The 17,238-nt window shown below is 29.3% G+C and overlaps 1 protein-coding gene across 1 annotated transcript; it reads left to right on the forward strand.

Annotated features, from left to right (window-relative positions):
* The first annotated feature begins 12,455 nt into the window (after nt 1-12,455).
* Nucleotides 12,456-17,021, forward strand: LOC120079506 (cinnamoyl-CoA reductase-like SNL6). The gene is made up of 5 exons (XM_039033716.2): nt 12,456-12,953; nt 13,035-13,198; nt 15,166-15,372; nt 16,108-16,261; nt 16,493-17,021. Exons 1-5 carry the CDS (start codon nt 12,701-12,703, stop codon nt 16,807-16,809), a joined length of 1,095 nt encoding a protein of 364 aa, XP_038889644.1. The 5' UTR covers nt 12,456-12,700; the 3' UTR covers nt 16,810-17,021.
* Nucleotides 17,022-17,238: the final 217 nt, after the last annotated feature.

Consider the following 17,238-nt stretch of genomic DNA (forward strand, 5'->3'; position numbering starts at 1 on the left):
TCATTATTTTTTATTCTTCTATAATGTTTATTATTTTCTCCTAAAACTAAAATAGTTTATACCTCAAAACCATATTATTATAATCCAAACTAAAATAATCTACAACCCAAACACAACTATTATAATCCAACTATAATAACCTAGGATTATACTAACCAATTCCTTATCCCAAACACCTCCTAAGGATATTTAGTTTATCAACTTGAGTTGCGTTGGTAAAAGTTATCAACATAATGTTCGACCCACCAACTCTCACTCCCTCAAATATTTTCAATGACTCCACAACCATTTCATACCATCAGCAACTACTGACACCTCGCTCCGATGACTATCTTCATGCGACCAACTTCAATGATTAACTTTGGCAAAGCTCACATCTGATGATTAACTGCGGCAATTACTACCTTTGAAAATCAACTCAGGCAACCAACTTCGTCGCAACCAATTCAACTGATCATATACTAAAAAGAAACAAAAAACAAAAAACTCTGCCGATGTAAGTATTTTAAAGTACAAAATTAAAATGATTAGTTCACAGGCCACGTCTTTAATTTAAATAATTACTAATAAATTTGAGACCAATTACAAACTTACATGTGTCCTCAAGTTAAAATAAAAGACATGAAAGTTGGCAAATCAAATAATGCCACTTGTCTAAGTATGCAAGACAAGAAAATAGGTTTATGTCGACGCTACTATTGCCAACACTACAAAAAGCGTTGGCATAAGTCATATATGTCGACGCTAATATGGGTGTCGGCATATATAGTTTTTCTCATCGGCGTCGAGAAAAGTTATCTATTCCGAGCTCGTGTTATGGCGTTGGGATAGGTAGCTTGAAAAACGTCCCCGTAAATTCTATCTCGACACTCATTTAAAATGACATCAGGATAGCCTTCCATTCCTGAGGCCGTATTGGCCCATTGGGAAAGAAGGTCTTTCCTGCCGTCACATTTAGGCATCGAGAAAGACCCAATTTTAAATCTAATCTTCTCACTTTTCAGATTTCACTTTCCTCTCCCTCTTTTGTCCAACCGCATAACCCCCCTTCCTTAAAGTAAGGGTGAGCATGTTAGACCGAAAAACCGACACGACCAACCCAAACCGGCCAAAATGGAGTTGGACGGTCGAAAAATCATAAAAAGCGATCGATGTCGGTTTTCGATTTCTAAAATCAATTCCCGCGGCTGTCAGGGCGAGTTATTGACCCGACCTGACTGACCTATTATTTAAATATATATATATATAACGGTATTTAAAAATTTAGGGATCTTCCATTTTTCCATCATAAGTCACGGCGCCAACCATCTTCTTCCTCTTTGTTCAGCCGGTCGTTCCCTGCAGATCCGTATCGTTCTCTTCTTTTTCGTTCTGTAATTCGTACTGTTGAACGATTCCATAAAAGGGTCATTTTATATTTGGCCAGTGTTATATACGATTCCATATATAATAAAATAAAATATAAATACCCACTTCGGTCGGTTTGGGTTTGATGAGTTCTGAAAAATGTTGTCGAGTCCATAAAAGGGTCATTTTATATTTGGTTAGTGTTCATAAAATGTTGTTGACTTCTGAAAAATGTTGTGGATAGAGATATGTTAAGTGTTCAATATTACTGTTTAGTTCACAATTTTAACAAATTTGAGTTGCATAATCTCTTGTATTGAAAGTTTACATTTATGTAATAAATTGGGGATGAGTGTTAGTTGTTGTTCTACTGAGGTGAAGCAGTGTACATGAGGATTAGAGGCACTGTTACTCCCCTTATTATCTCTTATGATTCATTTGTGAAACTTGTTGAGATATTGTGTGTTCTAGCACGGATTCCTTATTTGCTCATGTTTCATGCATAAGGTGATAAGGGTATGGGTATCTGAGTTTTTGTAAATACTTTGAGACTTGATTTTCTGTAAAGCTGAAATACTTTGAGTTTTTGTGAATTGTGTGATACTGACGTCTGACATGGTATGGTTCAGCTACATGGATTCAACGGATATGAAGTTTGATGGAACTGCAACTGATACTTTAAAAAATGAACGAGATGCAAAAGCGGATGTCAATACAAATATCGTTGATGTTGATTCAGCAAATAAGACTTCAGATGTTCCAAATCCACCAAAAGAAGGAAGGTTGTGAAAAAATCCATGGTTTGGGATCATTTTGAGTCCTAAAGACCCTCATGCTCAATGTAAGTACCGTGGAGTTGTCTGTGCATGTCATTCTAAACGTAATGGTACTGAGACTATGAAGAATCATTTGGAAAATTGTAAACGAATACCCTTACCAGAAAAAGTGAAATCCAACCCAAATGACATTAGCTTTCAAAACTAAAGACAAAGATAATGTTAGGGATAATACGTCACAAATTGTATGTGAGTCATATAGTTTAGAGAGTTTTCGAGAAACGTTGGTTGAAATGGTAATTGTAGACGAATTGTCATTCAAGTTTGTGGAGGGTAAAAGATTTAAGAAATTTGTCGATAGATTAACATGTGCAAGTCAACCTAGATTTGTTGTTCCGTCTCGGTTTACTATGGCTAGAGATGTGCTTAAGTTGTATGTTAATGAGAAAAAGCGTTTGAAAGACATGTTTGTGAACAAGAATTATAGAGTTTCTCTCACTACAGATTGTTGGACATCGGGACAAAATATAAATTACATAGTACTAACTGCCCATTTCATAAATTCTGATTGGAGATTACATAAAAGGATACTTAGTTTTTGTCCAATTGAGAATCATAAAGGTGGTACTATTGGTAAAACCATTGAAAAGAATTTGAAGGATTGGGGCATTGAAAAGGTAATGACTTTGACGGTTGATAATGCAAGGTCGAATGACACTACCATTGCTTATCTTCTGAAAAGATTCAATAAGGGATGATTGTTTGGTGAAGAATTTCTGCATGTTCATTGTTGTGCTCATATATTAAATCTCATAATATGTGATGCTTTTAAGGAACATAATGATTGCATTGAAAGGATTCCATATGCTGTACGATTTATAAGATCTTCTCCTGCACGTTTTTTGAAATTTAAAAAGTGCATTGAAATTGAAAAAAATTCTTGTAAGAGTTATGTGTGTCTTGATGTTTCCACTAGATGGAATTCTTTATATTTGATGCTTGAGGCAACTGTGAAGTTTGAAAAGGCTTTTGATAAATTAGAAGATGAAGATGCTTTTTATAGACACGATTTGTCACCAAATAAGGAAGATTGGACAAATGCTAAGATGTTGATTTGATTAGGTTTTTAAAGGTCTTTTATGATGCGACGTTGAAAATTTCGGGGACTTTGTACACCACTTCGAATATGGTTTTTCATCAGATTACATTGGTTCAGAATTGTATACGTTTGAATGCTGGTAGTACAAATACAATGCTAGTTGGAATGGCCAATAGCATGAAGGCCAAATTTGAGAAGTATTGGGGGAACAATGAAAAAAATAATCTATTGTTGTATGTTGCTATTGTGCTAGATCCTTGAAAAAGCTAAGGTTTGTATCTTTTTACTTAAAATTTTTTTTTTTTAGGCCAGAGGTTGCCAAATCTATAGGAAATGTAGTGGAGTAATGTTGTAGACGTCTCTTTCATGAGTACAGTACTACTCAGAGTGGGAGTGAGAGTACTACTAATAATACACCAATTGTATTATCCTCGGAGACCATGATTGATTGTGATCCAACTGAAAAGGTGGGTGAAGACTTTGTCTATGATACAATTGATATTGATTTTGAAGGCGATGAGACTACACCTTTCGAACATGGGTTAGAGATTGATATTTATTTGTTGGAAGCCAATGTTAAAAATGAAGGTGATTTTGACATACTTCAATAGTGGAGGATGAACAATCATTGGTTTGAGGTTCTTAGTCGTATGGCTATAGATATTTTAGCAATTCTAGTATCTACTACAGTGTCTGAGTTTACTTTTAGTATAGGGGGACGTGTTGTTGATTCATCATATTGTTCATTGGGTCCAAAAACAGTGGAGACTCTCATTTGTACTCAAAATTGACTAAATTCTGGTCCAATAGATCTTGAAGTTCTTGAAGTTCAACATGACATGGAAGAACCTTCATTATTTGAAGAAGGTATTTATTCAATTGTTTAACTTTAAACTTTAAACTTTATTAATTTGTGTTTTGTAGTTGTAACTTGTTAGTTTAAAATATTAATGAGGTTGTCTTTCTCTTCTTAATCTTAATTATATAGGATTCAGAGCAGTTATGAACAATGAAAAAGAGATTCAAGACCTTCCAGATTTTGCAAAGTTGTCAGTTATCGATTAAGCATTTATCATTTGATTTTATTGTAATTTGGTTGTATTTAACAATTGACTTTATGTTTTATTGTAATTTGGTTGTATTTGACAATTGACTTTATGTTGTAATTTCTAATTTGATTGTATGTGGCTATGTGTCATGTGACATTTCTATTTGTGACGTACACTCTCGACTCTCATATTAGTTTTATCTTCAAATATACATGTAACATGTATTAGGGGTTCTTTAAGCAATTAAGCGAAGCGAACACAATCCCAAACAATGGACATGTTAATTGTTAAATATTAAGGGTTGTCAAATCAAATCATATCAATATTTTATTTTTAATACCTCTATTCCATAAGTATTAAAATGTAAAATAGTATCTTGAATTCTGAATCACAACCACAAATTAAGAGAGAAAATTAAACGTGATCGATAAGGAAGTTAATAAATAGTTGATTTTTTATTTGTATTAAAAAATTCTTATTTATAATGATAATGATTTATAACTAAATACAACTTTTACCTAATAGCAAACTTTTTAAGAATTTTAATAAATAAATACATTTAAAAAAAAGGAAAAGAAAAAGAAAAAGGAAAATGCTCATCGTAATATTGTAATTGTTTTGGTTCTGAATGTAGGGCTAGAATAATATTGTTGTTCTGAATATAAGGTAAGAATTGTTTTGGAATGTAGGGGTGAGATGTGCTGTTGTTTTGAATGTGAGTTGACGTTGTAAGTTAATAACTCTCGTGATGTGGTTTTGAATATTGAGTTGAGAATTATAAGTGTTGGATTTTTGTGTTATTGCTTTTTAATATATGTTAAAGAAATGTTAGTTAATGATTTTTGTGATGTTATATTATTATTCTGAATGTGAGTTGAAAATTCTGAGTTCGAATTTTTGTGTCGTAATTGTTATTTTGTATACGTATTAATGAAATGTGAGTAGATAACTTTTGTGTTGTTATTATTGTTTTGAATATTGAATTGAGAATTGTGAGTTAATGATATTTGTATTGTTCTTGTTTTGAATATGTGTTGATAAATGTGAGTTAATGACTTTTGAGTTGTTTTTGTTGTTTTGACGCAATGGATGTGTTTTAATTATAATTTAAACTTTGTTTTTTTACAGGAGGAACACTATGTCTGTGACTTTGCAGCCGAACAAAGACTCGTATTAATGCTATGTTTGTTAAACTTGTTTTTTTTTTTAAATTTTTTATCAAGACTCGCGAGTTTTGATACTTTTAGTTGATATATGTTTATTTGGAACAATATAAATTGTAAGCATATTTATCCGTTTAAATGAAATTTTGTTATTTTTTCTTTTTAAATATTTTGATTTATACAAAATACTTATATATACTATCAGGATAGCTACAATTGAAGCTAAAACAAATAAATAGTTTTTAAAAATAAATTTATCTTTTTAAAAAAATTAAAGTCAATGTCGACGCTTAACCGACATAGACAAAAGTTATCTATTCGACACTGCATCGAAAAAAGTTTGATGCATTTAAAAATAATATATCCAGACGCATACATAGACATCATGAAAGCTCACTATTGATGCCTAGCCATGTGTCGACATAGAGGGGCTTTGCCGACACCCTTAAATTTGACGTTGACAAAACCCAATCATGGACCTCCAATTACCTAGCGTCGGTATAGACTGTCTATGCCGACGCCTATGAAAAAAGCGTTAGGATAAGGTATCCCGACTGACCTATCCCGACGGTTTTTGTCAACGCTAAAAAAGCATCAACAAGAGCTTTTACCAAAAACTTAGGAGGGCTATCTCGATGCTTTATGGCATCGAAAAATGATTTCTTTATATAGTGATGGATACAATGTCAACCCATCCAATCAAATTATGTCACAGGGCAATTGAGCCTAAAGTTAGGTTAGCCCGAATTTATTACAATAAATTGGGTCAAATTTAAATAAAATTCTATCTAGAGAAATTAAATTAAGTTTAAGTCTAAAATAAGTTAAGCCCAAGTCGATATAGTTTGTATCCCAAAACTGATTTATAAATAGGGGAGACCACCTTTCATTTGAAGCATCAATAAGTTCGAGAATTCAAAGAATTTTAACATTCAAAGTTCAGAAGATTCAAAGACTAGAAGACTTCAACAAATTACTCGTCTCTTCATCATCTACAAATTGAAGACTAATCTCCCCTTATTTGAGAACGAGCTCATCAACCTTCATATCAAAGTCAACGTTTAAGAGGATTATACATTAGAGACTATAAGATTACTATTACAAATCAATAAAAACAACTTCATTTCCATGAATCAAATTCCTTTTATTGACATCTCATGTGAACAATGTTTACTAGTTGTTTTTTTATGTAGTAATTTGACATCAAAAGAAATACTTTGAGTATCTACCAAACCAAATAACTTGTGCATGTGCAACCCTAATTTCATTATGCAAATGTGAAAGTATAATGTAAATTTGTTGATCTTATGAAAAAAATAGTATTTTGTCTACCTTTAAGTATAATGGTATTTTGTCTACCTTAAAATATATATGAAGTTTTAAGTTGATATCTCAATTGAATGTTGAAAATCAGGAGAAATATGTGTAATTGAATAGTTCAAAAAAAGTAAGCAAACAAATATATGTAACAGAAAAGCAAACTTATTTAGGTTACAAAAAACTACTCCAGATACCCCTAACAAAATAACCCAACTTAGTTTAGCACCCAAACACAAACTTCCTAACCCAACTCAACTTAATTCAACATCCAAAACACAGACTTTTTGATTCAACTCAAGTCATCTCTACATCCCAAACACAAACTATATTACTCCAAATACAATTTAGCTCTATATACAATTATTTCCAACTCAATTCTACTCGCCAAAAGTCCCTTATATTTTGTTGATTACAATTTATTTCATTGGTTTCAAAACGTTGTAGTTTTATCCTTAAGATTTGAGTTTTATTTTAATCTAAACATCTAAGTTTTAAAACTTAAGAATTAAAAGTATATTTTGAAATTTAAGGGAAAAAAAATGTTTTCCCTTTTACTTAAATACTTTTAAATTTCTTTTGGTGTTTGGTTGGAAGGAGTTGTAAATAGATTAATAAAGTTTAGGAAGCACCCAACTCTTTTACTCCACTATTTTCTTGGTCCAATATGTTGGGTCCCTCCCTTTAGTTCAATAATATTTGAGGTAGAGGATTCTAACCTATGATCTCTCAATGAAAAGTACATATTCATGTACATTGAACTAAAACATATTCAATTATGGTAAGAGTATATGTCTTAACAAGGTGTACAAGGGATTTTAGTATGATTAGTTAATATATATTCATTGTGTTGGTCTTAACTCCAAACTCAATCGGTAGATTTATTTATATAATATGTGTTCAAGGTTGTCCAAGATAAGGTTCAAAGCCCATGGGTGAGCCCAAGCTCAATGGGTACTAGGAGGAGACATAGAGGAACGCTTGTCCTAAAAGTAAGAAGTTAGTGTCTCGGGATTTGGGTCAATAGTCGAACTAGTAAATATCTACCAATAAAAATATAACCAAGTTGTCATTGATCTGACACCCTGCAACCTCAAGCACTAGAAACAACCCTGATATTGTCAAAATTACAAGTAATCACAAGCGACCGTAAAAGAAATGACATTTAAATAACCTCATTTGACAACCCAAAAGGGGGTGGAAATCCCAGACCTTGCTTTTTGTGTACTTAACTATATATTTCATGTACTAACTTAAGCATCAGAGTGTGATAGGCTCAGCACCACATCAATGTTAGGATCTCTTACGCATGTCAACTCAAAAAGCAAGATTATATCGAAAGAAAGCAAGGCGAAGGTCAAACCCACAACAGGCCACAATGATAACAAATGTAGACGAGACTCGAACACCAACAATATTATTTCATTTTAATCTAGTGTTTTAATCCTAAATTTTTATTAATTATAATTTGATCATAGCTATTACTTTATTGTTAATCCTTAAAGACACGATACATCATTCAAATTATTAAAGAGAGCACAAAACGAAATAAATAATTTAATGAATCACCTAAAAAAACTTATTAGTATATATATTTTTTTAAGTTCAACAACGTATAAGAATGGGATGAACTTGAATAATGTCTATTTAATATCTTAATTAATCAAATTATATATATAGGTTGGCTATAGGTCGACTATTAATTTAAAGAAAATTAAATTTCAACCTGTTTCCGTAACCATTTGATATTTTATTTTTTATTTTTGAAAACTAAGCATATAGACACTCATTCCACTTCTAAATTTTTTGTTTTGTTATTTTCTTTTTTGCTAATAATTGACATACATTTAAGATCTAAAAAACATATTTTGAAAAATAGAAAAATAAAATTTAATCTTCTTTGATAGAAACTGGTAGAGGCTGATAGAAGTTCATTAGTCTATTAGTGATAGAAATTGGTAGAAGTATATAATTAATACTATGTGATAGACGTCGATAGAAGTTTATTAGTGTCTATCTTTATTATTATTATTATTTTTTACAATTTCTAAAAATAGTTTGACATTTTTTCTATATGTGAAACTCTAAAAAAATTAAAGTTCCATCCTTGAAATCTATAATTATTATGAAAAACATGACCAAACCAATCAAAAACACAAAATTGTTTTCAAACTAAATAACAAGAATGCTTATGTAGTATGGACAATTTTTCATATTGCTTCAACTTATTATGTGTCACGTCAACATGCTTTTATAAATAACGTGGGACCTAACGACATTGATGTGGAATCCACAAATATTTATAAAAATAATTTTATAGTGTGAACAAAGAAAGTATGATACTACTGTAGTACTAGAAAAAAATTTGAATGCTTATAGACAATTTTTTAAAAAAATCAAATCAATTTATGCCTGTAAATTTCTTGAATTGTGTCAATTAAAACTTTAATTCGTGATTATATCAATTTGAACCTAGAATAATCTAAATTATTAATGAACAATGTATAACTATGTTTACTAGATTCCATTTAAAATAAACTCAAACTCACCTGGTAAGAGTAGTCTTCTCAAAAAAGAAAAAAAAAAATCATACCAAAATAGCCAGTTATGATATAATTCATCTTTAGAAAAATATAATCAAACAAGAAGATAATCAACTACTACTATTCATTTGATTCAAATATTTTGATCTAATATTACTTAAATGCCTCATTAAAAGAAGTATAGACATGCAAAAAATTATGAATTAACAATATTAAAATGAAATTTAAACTTAAATATCTAAATTAATTCATTTACAAAATACTAGAATTTTAATCCATACTTTTATTAATTTTAGATTTTAATTGGGATTTTGAGTATACAACCCAAAATTTATAGGTATAAATTGATTTAATCCTATAGTTGAAGAAAAAAAATTGATCAAATTTAACAAGTCATTTGACTATTTATTCAAGTTTTAAAGTTGAGTTTAATGCTTTATAAAAAAATATATATTTGAAATTGAAAGTTTATCTTAAAATTTGATTGGAGACTTTATTAATTTAAATCCTAAATTAATAATTGTATCGATTTAAACTGGAACTTTCATAAATAAGTCGATTTAAACCTCTCAAATTATTAAGTATATTAATTTAAATCTTAAACTTTTATAAGCGTATAGTTTAAACTGTCTATTTTGTTTTATTTAGAAACACTTACGAAAATTCAGAGTTTAAATTGATATACTCACAGAAGTTTAAGATTTAAGTTCATATACTTATGAAAATCCAAAGTTTTAATTGATATAATTATTAATTTGAGGTTTAAATTGATACAACTCCAAAGTTCAAGATTTAAATTAATATTATGAATGGTTCGGAGTTTAAAATTATACAACCTCCAAAGTTCATTGTATAAATTGATATTTGCCTTTGGTTATATCTTTTCTATTTATTTCTAAATATGGTTAATTGATATGAAACTACTATCAAATATACTTTTGTAAATTGATATTTATTTATGTCTATCATTGATACTAATAGATATTTATCCGTGATAATAGACAGTGATATTTTCAAATATTTAAAAATATTACCATCCTTTTTGTTATTTAGAACAATTACCTCTGTAAAATTTGTATTTGAAGAAGTAAAATATCATTTTTTTAGCCAACAAGAACGTAGTTCAATTGGTATAGTACTTATATTATCGATCTCGAGGTCTGATGTTCAATTCCAGCCTCAAAATTTAGATGAAAAAATTGAAAATTTTCTAAATTAAAAAGGTTACTAAGACATTTCAAAACAGTGTTAAATGAGTTGGACTTGGCATTCACAGCTAACCTGCTGGACTTTATCCACTTCATTTAAAATAAATTTAAGGTTAAATTAAACCTTTGACTCTTGAAATTTATATAATTAACCTTTTGATTCACATGCTTATTTTTTCTTTTTCTTTTTTTTTATTGGCAAAGGATGACATGCTTATATCTAATAATTTATTATTCATAACAACATTATAAATAATAATGGTCACTTAGTTAATTTTTTAAATTAAAAAAAAAAACTACAACAAATTTATGATTTTTTATTAAACAAAAATAGAAGGTTCAAAACTTTAATCTCTTAGTACTATTCCGTAGATTCGTTAAAAATGATGGAGATAATATTATTGAGAAAAATATCTTTCTAGATTAAAGAACAACCTTAACTAGACGATGTCAAAATCGCAATAACTTGGATCATTTTGAGCTAGAGCAAATTGTAAATAAAGGATTTAAACTCTAGAGCTATATTTTTTTCTTAAAATAATAATAATAATTAAAAAAATCTAGATTCATATTATAAAATATTATATTTGACCACTTAAGTACTAAAATAAATACTTAATTTCAAAATGTGAGTCACACCCAAGTAATTTGAATATTGTGTCTATCATGTCATTCAACCTTTAAAAAAACTCTAAATCTATTAGACAATTTATAAATTAAAAAATATATTAAAAATTTTCAAAGTTGATTTATTTTAAAAAAAAATTCAACAAATTTTGAATTTAAATATATCTAAATCTGTTAGAGAACCTAAGAGTTCAATAATGTTATTAAATTTTTTTCCAAAATATGCGATTTTCTTTTAATCTAAATATACGTAGAATTGAGAAGATACAAACTTCTAATCTATTGAATAGACAGTAACACATATTTTATAGCGACTGTGTTAATATTAGGATATAAACTTGAGATTAAAAGCATATATAACTTCTATTCTAAAATCAAACTCCTAATCTAACCTACAACTTTAAAAGTACGAGCAGTGTGTTTATTAATTTTTTTTTTCTTTTTTGAGTACAATAATAAATAAAAATATTAAAAGAACAATTGTTTTAAATGGTAAAATTGTTAAAAAATATTTCTAAGTATAGCAAAACATCACAAATTGTTATAGAAGTTTATTATGGTCTATTTCAATCTATCGACAGTGACATTGTGCTATATTTATAAATAAATTGATTCATCTTTTTTATTTTAAAAAAGAAACAACTCATATTAGAATTTGAACCTCCGACTTTACGAGATATATGGATTGTACTAGGGATGTTCATAGATTGAGTTTGGTTGGGTTGAAAAACTTTTTAGACCCAACTCAATTGTTCAGATTGTAAAATTTTTTCAACCCAAATAACCCTTATTAAAAAATGAACCTAACCCAACCCAACTATTAAATATTTGGATTGGGTTGGTTCGGGTTAATCAGATCATTTATTTAAAATTTTGTTATAAAAAGAAGCAAAACGTAAATATGTAAAAATCAAATTTAATTATTTTCATAAATTGAATTAAGATTAACAATTTAATTTTAATTTATATAGTGAAATTTTCTTTGTAAAGTGCAAAAAAGACTACTTTTATGTTAAAAATAAATTAATCAAAGAATATTAGAATTAAATAAAATTAAAATCAATATATGTATAAATAATAACAAAAATATATTTTAAAATTAATAATAAATTTGATCAAAGTCATCGAATTTTCTGAACACTCCTGAGTTGTACTCACTTTGGCGCAACGCAACGTTAGAAATTTGGAAATTCACACATATAAAGTTTGACTATGAATTTTAATTTGTACATAAATTTATTTATTTTTATTTATTTGTTTCTAATGTTAGCTCTTTCGAGGAAGATGAAATTTAGAGATTGGCTTGGACCAACGCGCAAAAATTCCAACGGCAAAAAGAAAAAAAAAAAACCCTTTTATTATTATTATTCCGCAGTCTAAATTGAACGCACCCAAATTTATTTATTATTATTAATATATATATATTTTTCTTTCTATTTTGTCTCCTCCGGTGGGCTCTGTTTGTTTTGTTCTATATATAATTGAAACTCCACCCAGCTAACCACCGCGAACAAATTCTGTACCACCCAATTTCTCTCTCAATCTCTAGATTTTCAGTGTAATCACCGGAAATGGGTATTGTATTTCGTTCAGAAGAGACTTTCGTATCGGAATTAGAGCAGCTCCGCCGTATGCTGGTCGCCTGCGGCGGCGTTCAGAGGAGGAAAGACGGCGAAGATTTCAAAACCTTGAAATCGAAGCCGATCGAAGATGCAGAGGAGAAGATCGTGTGTGTAACTAGCGGCGATTCGTTTCTCGGTTCCGCCATCGTTAACGAGCTATCAAGTCACGGATACTCTGTTCGAGTAATTGTTGATAATCCTGGTGAGTAAATTAGTAATTGAAGTTGTTTGATTCTTCAAATTGATTGTTGTTTTAGAGAGTAATGGAATTCCTAAATGACAGAGGATGTGAACAAATTGGAAGAGACGACGAACGGGCGCCATAATGTGACGGTAGTTGTAGCGAAGCTTACAGATGTAAATAGCTTAGTGGAAGCATTCAATGGCTGCCGTGGCGTTTTTCATACCTCTTCTTCCATTGATCCTGCTGGTGTTTCTGGTTACACGGTGAGGGCTTTTTCTTTGAACCGAAAGTTGTTGCTATTAAATGATGAACCCTTAAATCATCCCCATCCTTCAGATTGGATAGTTTTCATTTCTCTCCATTTGCTTTAGGGTTACGATTGCTTTCATTGTCAAGCGATTTCAACCTCGATCTCGTCGTTTTCTTCTTCATTAATATTAACTTGTTCTATTATAAGTTTAATCTCGATAAAAACTTTGAGAAAAACTTTTAACCAAATTGTTACATTTATCAAAGCCTACATACTAGAAGTGATTTTTAACCCAAATATTTATTTATTTAAACTCTTTTGAACTATTAAAATTATGTTTTGGATATTTATCTAATATTTTAATTTTTTTCAAAATAACTTATTTTCAAAATTAAATATTTAAAAATTTTAACTAAATACACCTTTAAATTAGTTAAAAATCACGTTTGATCCTTGAACTTTTACAGAAGTAACAATTTAGTCTAGAAACTTAGAGTCCGTTTGGATTGACTTGAAAAAAATATATTTTTCAAAAAATTCATTTTTGTTTAAATACTTTTGATAAAAACTTATTATAATATGCTTGAAAAGTTATTTTAATAGCTACCAAACACTTCAATTTCTTTCAAAATGATTTAGGGCCCGTTTAGGTTGATTTAAAAAAAAAAAAAAGAGTTTTTCAAAAAACTTGTTTTTATTTAAACACTTTTGATAAAAAAAAACCGATTAAAATACATTTGAAAAACTATTTTGAATGGTTGTCAAACACTTCAATTTTTTTTAAATGACTTATTTTTTTTTTAAATTAAACACTTGAAAATGTATTTCAAACACACCCTTATTTTTTAAATTAAACACTTGAAAATGTATTTCAAACACACCCTTAGTCTTTAACGATTTAGTCCCTTTATTACTTCTAAATTTATAACAATTTAGTCCAAATACTTCAACAAGTATCAATTTAGTCATTGTACTTTATGATATGTAACGATTTAATTTTAACGTGAAAAACACTATTAAGTTTTTTATAATTTTGATAAACTAATTAATGGTCAAATTTTATGTTTAGTAAAAATTTTAAATTTTGTGTTTAATAGATCCATGAATTTTAATTTGGAAAAACTTGGTAACTAACCCGACACAAACCATTTAATCTACATTCTCTAAACTTGTAACAGTCCAAAGTAGAATTTGATGGAATTGAATGTTAAAAATAGTAAAAATGGATACTTATTTCAACATTTTTGAAGTATTATGTCAATATTTTGAAACTCTAGAAACCAAATCGTCGAATTCAATAATTTAGATTCTGTTTGATAATCATTTAATTTTTTGTTTTTGTTTTTGAAAATTAATCCTATGGATACTACTTTAATCTCCAAATTTTTTTATTTATTTACTTTTTTTTTTGTTTAGAAAACCAAACCTATTTTTGGAATTTGGCTAAAAATTCAACCATTATATTTAAAAAAGATGCAAATGATTGTAAGAATTAGGGTGAAAATAGTTTTAATTTTCAAAGACTGAAAACAAAAATCGAAGACTCTATTTGGTAACCATTTTGTTTTTAGTTTTTGTTCTTCTTAAAATTAAGCCTATGGATACTACTTTCACCTCCAAATTTCTTCCTTTGTTATCTACTTTTCACCAATAGTTTAAAAAACTAAGTAAAATTTTTAAAACTAAAAAGGTAGGTTTTAAAAAGTTGTTTTTGTTTTTGAAATTTCAGTCATTTTATTTAAGAAATATGCAGTAAAAAATGTGGATGAAATAAACTTGATTTTTAAAAAATAAAAACTAAAAACTAAATAATTAGTGAATAAGGTGGAAATGATTAAGAAATGGAACCTAAACTTGAATAGGGTGGAAATTGATATGCATGATAGGTGTAAGTGTAAGAGTAAAAGTTGGCAGATCAGTTTTAAGGATATTTTGGAAGTATGTTGTGAAGAAATATTTTGGGGTTGGACTTTGTTACAGAAAGTAATGAGTGAAGTGGAAATGAGGACCACTGAGAATGTGATGGAGGCGTGCGCAAGAACAGAGACAGTACGAAACTGTGTTCTTACATCTTCTCTTCTTGCTTGCATCTGGCGGGGCCAACCTGATGAAAATGAAAGCATTGGAACCTCACAAATTGTCGACCAAACCTGCTGGAGTAGCTTACAGCTTTGCCAACACAAAAAGGTTAGTTCATCTTCATCCATCAGTGTGAAATTCACCACTAACATATGACTTTATTAATGATGATCAGAAGTTTGGTTATGACCTAGAGTTTAAAGTCAAGAACTTAGTTGAAAAACTTACCTATACGCCTAACATAAAAGAAGGCTTACATGTTTTGGAGTAATTTGATTAAGATCACTTTTATCACGTTCAAAGTTACTTTCTGACATGTTTTTTTAACCATTTAAAATCAATTTTTAGTGTTGAATGATTAAATTTTTAGTGTTAAGTGTATATCTCGGAGTGATTTTGAAATTGTTAAAATAACTTTTGTCCTATTTAAAATCACTCTGAAACACAAAATCAATTTGTTGTTTAATTTAAAGTAAAAAATTGCCTGTACGTCAAGATCATCGAGACTAATATGTTTGAGATTGATTTTAAAATGGTTAAGATTACTTGGATCATGCTCAAGAGCATTCTCAATTTTGATTTTAAAAGCATTTTCTAGATAGAAAATGACACATTTTAAAATCACTTTCAAACATGTTATAAAAACATGTTTCTTAATGATTTGAATATAACAAAAGTCCAATACCTACCAAGAGAAATTTGAAAAGAATGGGATAGGATTGAGATTGGGTGGAAAAGTTATGTCTTGAAACCAATCATATTGTGTACAATTTAGTCGAAGAAAGACAGAGACAGAGTTTTATGATAATGATTTTCTAACTAACAAGTTGAAATATTATACAGCTATGGCTTGCATTAGGGAAACTGAAATCAGAGAAAGTAGCATGGAAAATAGCACAAGAAAGTGGGCTAAAACTGGCCACTATTTGTTCTGCTCTCATAACCGGCCCCAACTTTCACCTTAGAAGTTCAACTGCAACAATGGCTTATCTCAAAGGTAAAACTTACAAAACCAGTGCATTTGGTTTAACTTTTCAAATGTGTAATTTGAAAATAACTCATTTTGAAATACTTTTAAAGTGTATTTTAAATAATTTTTATCAAAAGAATTTAAATAAAAATGACTTTTTTTTGAAAAAACACAATTTTTTTCTGATCAATCTAAACGGGTCATTAATCAATATTTATATGAATATTAAACTCAAAACCTCTATTAATATCAATGCAGGAGCTCGAGAGATGTACACAAATGGTCTACTGGCAACAGTGGACGTGACCAAATTGGCCAAAGCACATGTCCTTGTGTATGAAGGAATAAAAGAAAATGCTTCTGGCAGATACATTTGTTTCGACCGTGTGATTTCAACGGCGGATGAGGCAGCAACGTTGGCAGCAGAGATCGGAGTCCCCGTCGGGAATATAGTCCAAACCGATCCTCCAATGGACTGTACGATTTCGTTTCAATTGTCGAACAAGAAGCTCTCTGATCTAATGGCTAGAAGCAACCTTCAACATAGGTGTTTGAATGAAAACAGATATTTTTGAAGGAGAAACTCCAGGAACAAAAATATGAGTGGGATCTATTTATTTGATAAATATGATATATATAGTCACATAAGATTAGATTATAGAAATGATCCTCTTGATGAGGATGTAAGTTTGATTCGTTTTTTTGAGTATCATTGATATAGAATATAAAGATGTATACCATTTTTTATTTTCTTTGTCTAAATTGAAGAGTGAATGCAAATTTTCAATCTTCCTCCCGTTTGTCTTCGTAAAAAAAAACAAAAGAAAGAAAAAGGGTTGTTGCAATGGGATAGTGCTAACAATTAAGTATATAGTAACATTTTTAAATAAATGCAAATATAACGATAGTGATAGATTCTATTGTTGATAGAGTCTGAGAGTTGGATTTAAATTTTAGAATATCTACAAATTCTTTTTCTTTGTGACATATTTGCTAATATTTTA

The sequence above is a fragment of the Benincasa hispida genome, chromosome 6 (genome assembly GCF_027475165.1).
Source record: "Benincasa hispida cultivar pf3 chromosome 6, pf3_genome.v1.1, whole genome shotgun sequence".
Taxonomy (NCBI): Eukaryota; Viridiplantae; Streptophyta; class Magnoliopsida; order Cucurbitales; family Cucurbitaceae; genus Benincasa; species Benincasa hispida.